Here is a 4,690-nt window from a genome sequence, read left to right on the forward strand (position 1 = left end):
CGCGGGGATCTCGGCGGAGACGGCGCCTCCTGCCCCGGCGGCCGCTTGGGTCGCAGCCGCAGGGCCCCGCATCCAGGCGGGCAGCAGCAGCCGCGGGGCCGCCAGCCCCTCCCCCGCGCCGGGGCTCCCGGCATGTCCTGAGCGGGGCCGGCTCGGCGCGGAGCCCCCACCACGGAGGGGGCGGTGGAGCAGCGGGCCAAGGGCCGGGCCCCCATGAAGGAGAAGGAGCCGCCGGCGGAGCGGGGCAAGCCCGCCACCTACACCGGGGACAAGAAGGCGCGGATGGCGGCCAAGACCAACAAGAAGTGGGTGCGCCTGGCCACGGTGCTGGCCTACGTGCTCTCCGTCTCGCTGGCTGCCATCGTGCTCGCCGTCTACTACAGCCTCATCTGGCAGCCGGTGCGCCAGCCGACAGGGCCCAGCACCCCCGGCCGGACGACGCACGGGCCCCACACGGAGCGGCACGGGGGAGCCAGCCCCACGGAGCCGCTTACGCGGCCGGGTTCCGACCAAGGGGCGGCCGGGACTGAGCGCGCTGCCACCTCGACAACGTCGCCGCCGAGGAGCGAGCCCGGCCCAGCCCCCGACCCCACCGTGCTGCAGCGGGTGCATCGGAGCCACTGATCGCGGGGAAGCGGGGGCCGAGCTCGGGACATGGCGCAGCCCAGAGACCCCACCCGGACAGGGGCACGGCGGCTCCCTCTGCAAGCTACCGCCCTCCACCGACCCTGACTCGGCTTCGCCTCCGCCCGGAGGCCACGGGACCATCGCCCCTCGCTCCGGCGTCTGCTCCTTGCGGACAGTGGCGCGGACACGCAGCTAGATGCTCTGTTTGCCCGTCCATCGGTTTGCGCTGGACTCGGGCAGAGCGAATTGTAATTATTAGTTTTAATACGGTGTAAACGGTACTGGGAAGCCACAGAGAGTGGAGCTCAGGTATGTCAGCCTAGCTGAAATGTACCCAGATGCATTTCGTTTATATCTGTGTATGTATTTGTAGATATATACACTCAGACGAGAACTGTATAGAAGTGAGAGATATGCTATGTAAACTACACAATGAGCACACCCTGACTGGTTTTAAAGGGCTATCGCAGGAAACCAAGCTCGAAAGTTGCAATGATCCTGGTGGCTAAAGGATGCCTAAAGCCATACAGACCCCGTCAGAAGAGTGCATGTGACCCCCAGCTTTACTAAGTTTCTTTTAGTAAAGAAAACTCCATGCTGTGTTGGATTTCTAGGCTGGGGGAGGGAAACAATGCAGCGTATTCTCTTATTTGCTATGCTCATCAAGAGTGATTCCAGAGGGCTGTCTTCTTCTGATTAGCATCTCCAGATCTATGGTTTTGGGTCTCCTTGTATGCTTCAGTAGGGCCTGGTTTAGATTAGGGGACAGGGTGGGTTTTTTCATTCCGGCTAGATTACTTCAATTGAAAACCCTATTTAACACAAATGTACTAACAAGTGAATATGTTTAAATCTACTTTTGATCTGGTTTAAAAAAAATGAATTGTACAGCGGTGTCTGCATTTGAGTTAAATACGGTTTTCAATCAGTTTCCTAGCTTGGTTTTTTTTTATAGCACCTTTTCCCTTAATTTAGGCATGGTTTAGGGAACTTTAACTCTCAAGGCAAACATGAGTGGTAGGCATGGAAAGAGAACACTTCTACCAATAGAATCTTAGCTAGTATTTTTAGTCTTTCCTTCAAGAGAATTCTGTGGCTTAATATTCCCCATCACCAGGGTCAGCTTTTCCCTTTGACTCTCTGTTGATGCTCTGTTCTTCTATTTATGCCACTCTGTTACCTGTGAAATGATACTGGTGTTCAAATTTTTCACCACTTATAGGATCAACTGAGAGCAGAATATGAATTTAGAGGCTGTGTTCCATTGTTTTGGAAAAATAGCTTTGTTTACTAATGAACAAACTTATTTAAAACATGTGAAAGGTAAATTGACTTGTTTACTATATTAAAATATTTTTTGCATATTAAAGTCTCTCTCCAATATGGCATTTTGTTTTTTTGGGGGGAGGGGGAATATTGGGAGGAACATAAGTGAAAACTACATATGTGCTACATTGGCTGGGGATGGTGAAATCTCCACTGATTTGGGAGCTTAACTCCCTGTATGCAGTGATGAGAGATGAGTTTCCATTTGAGAACTTGCTACATAAGGCAGCTGAAATGCTGTGTCAGTGGAAGCCCCAGGGCCTGTTCCCTTGCCAGCTTGAAACTAACCAAGCTTACAGGCCAGTAATTGCAGTGTAGCCTCATCTTATGGCCAAACAGCAGAACTTTCAAAGTTCATTGATGTAGTCTGGTGACAACTAACCTGTGATGGGCAAGGCATGTTGAGTAGACTTTCTTTAGACCTCTCTTGGTGTGTCAGTAACTCCATGGGGCCATTTTGAGAAACTCTGAAATGCCTAGGTTTAGCAAATAGCAAAAAGAACTTGAACCTTAGTGCTTACTAGTCTCTTATTAACAAGTTGTAAATTTAAATCCGATTGCTCATGAGCCTTCCAAACGCAGACGAGCAAGTGTATGACATTTTGTAGTGTCCTGAACTGTCAGCTCGTCACTTTGCAAACAAAAGAACTTGGCAAACCATTTAAATGTTAGGCTGTGGAGCCACTAAGCTCTTGTGAAGCTGCCACTGGAACTGAGTTTTCAGCTGCTAAGTTTAAAGATGTAAATGTGCTCTGATATTGTCTATATAATTCTGCCATGTAAACTATATCTGTATTCAAAAGAACTGTATATTTAGGAAAAAAATTAAGGGGAACAAAAATACATTGAGATTTCTGCCTAAACTTGTATCCTTTAGACTGATCTTCTCAAACTTTTTGAGAACATGAGTGAAGATTAGGAATAGAGGAAAGGGACTTAACTAACATAGTGAAGGAGATTGACTTTCCTTGTGGTCCATGCGGGGTAGGTGAGAATGGGTGGGAAAGGGAATTGTATTTAACTTACCTCTGTGGACCGGGAAGAGATGGGAATGCTTGTGCCTTGAATGGCACTTGACAGAAGAGGGAGAGTATAATGGTTTTTGGTGGGGAGGAGACCAGGCACAGAGGTTAAACTTGCCTGTGGTTGGTAAGCATCTGGGAATAGAACTCCATAATTATCCTCAGAGCAATGCTATCACAATATGCCTGACCCTGTGAATGGACAATTAAACTAGCAAAGAACAATTATTTCTAATTTTGTATGGGCTGTGGGGATGAGGAGATGGGGTAGCAGAGGGTCTGGCAGCAACACTTTAGACAAACCGCTCTGAGATGTGGCTTTTAGTTCCGATTGCATTGGTTCCACAGTTTGGCTGTTTTCATTTGCTGGACCGCTTGACCTATAACTGGACATGAGGATTGTATTATCCATTTCCTGCAGGCAAACCCAGAGATGTAAGCTCCAAATCCTGGGGAGGGAGACACTTGTAATTCTTCCCAGTTATAGTTCTCACTGACCAGGGGTGGCCTCTATTAGAAATTACAGCTCTCCATAGGGTTGGGAATGATGATTATTTGAAATGCTGCCTGTGTGCTAGTTTGATCTGGGATTTGTCTTCAGTATTCTAAGGGAGATGGGTGTGGAAGAGAAAAAACAGACTCATTCCTTGGTGCCAGTAGAGTTTAGACTGTTCCTGGGGTTTGTCACTAAAAGCAGGCCAGTAGGGCAAGGCTGGTGTTAGGAAATTTGGTTTTTAATTTATGAAAAAAAACCAAAAAAACTCCAGAGGCAAAAAACAAGGACTAGATGGCCCTCTACATAGATCTGAACTTCACTAATTGGGCATGTCTGGCTGCTGCTCTGATCAGAAATTGTGGTGGAGGGTCTCACGTGAAACAAGGAATGTATTTGGGAGATACATACTTAGTATTTTCCTCTTTAAAAACAATTGCTCTCTGAAGATTAATAAAGCACTGTTCAGTATAGCAGCCCATTTAATTCAATTCACTTCCCCTCCTTTGTGGCCACTTTCCAACCTGTCCTGTTACTGTGGAGAGATGCCCTGTACTCAATGTTGACAACTTAAAGCTTTTCATCTGTTCAGAGGCATTTATGTGAAAGTGTCTAGAGTATAGTACAGTAGTAATTTGACATGGTAAGCCCCATCTGCTCTATGAAAATTGACCCATTGCTGAAAACTCAGCTCCCCTGAACTGGTGCTGAATATGGTTGAATTGCTATCGTAATAAATAGGACAAAACCATCTTCAGCATCCTTGCATGAAGTGTGAATGCAGTTTGTTCTTGTACAAAGAGTTTGTTCCAGTGATGTCCTGCTTGCTGATGGAATAAGGCTGAGGCAAAGCAGAGACCTTTATCTCTGAAGTGGTTACAAATGGTTATTGGAGCATTCCATTAACTTTACTGCTATGCTACCAAATGTACAAAGAGAAAATGTGGCGTTTAAAGCTTCCAAAGCAGCTGCTCAGATTCAGCCTTGTCATAGAAGATTTCCAAGAGACTGGTCATGATTGTCATGGCAATTTTAGTAGCTTTAATACATTCATTTGGCTTTTTAAAAAGCCTTATAGATGTTTGAAAAATCTTCAGACCGGAGCAAGGACTCCAGATACCAGATTTAGAAGTTATCAGGTGGTATGCAGGATGCAATGGCTTCTTCATCTGGGAATGCAATGCAATGCAGGAATGAGCAATTTCGTAAGTCTGTCCTCTTA

General features: G+C 46.9%; 1 protein-coding gene across 1 annotated transcript; it reads left to right on the forward strand.

Annotated features, from left to right (window-relative positions):
* Positions 1–213: 213 nt before the first annotated feature.
* Positions 214–624, forward strand: INAFM2 (InaF motif containing 2). Its single transcript, XM_065402388.1, has one exon. The coding sequence runs from the start codon at positions 214–216 to the stop codon at positions 622–624; it is 411 nt and encodes a 136-aa protein (XP_065258460.1).
* The last annotated feature ends 4,066 nt before the right edge of the window (positions 625–4,690 follow it).

This window comes from Emys orbicularis, chromosome 4, assembly GCF_028017835.1.
Source record: "Emys orbicularis isolate rEmyOrb1 chromosome 4, rEmyOrb1.hap1, whole genome shotgun sequence".
Lineage (NCBI taxonomy): Eukaryota > Metazoa > Chordata > Testudines > Emydidae > Emys > Emys orbicularis.

What these genes read in the sequence shown, in the direction of transcription:
- INAFM2 (XM_065402388.1), top strand. Translation starts at nt 214, where the DNA reads ATGAAGGAGAAGGAGCCGCCGGCGGAGCGGGGCAAGCCCGCCACCTAC.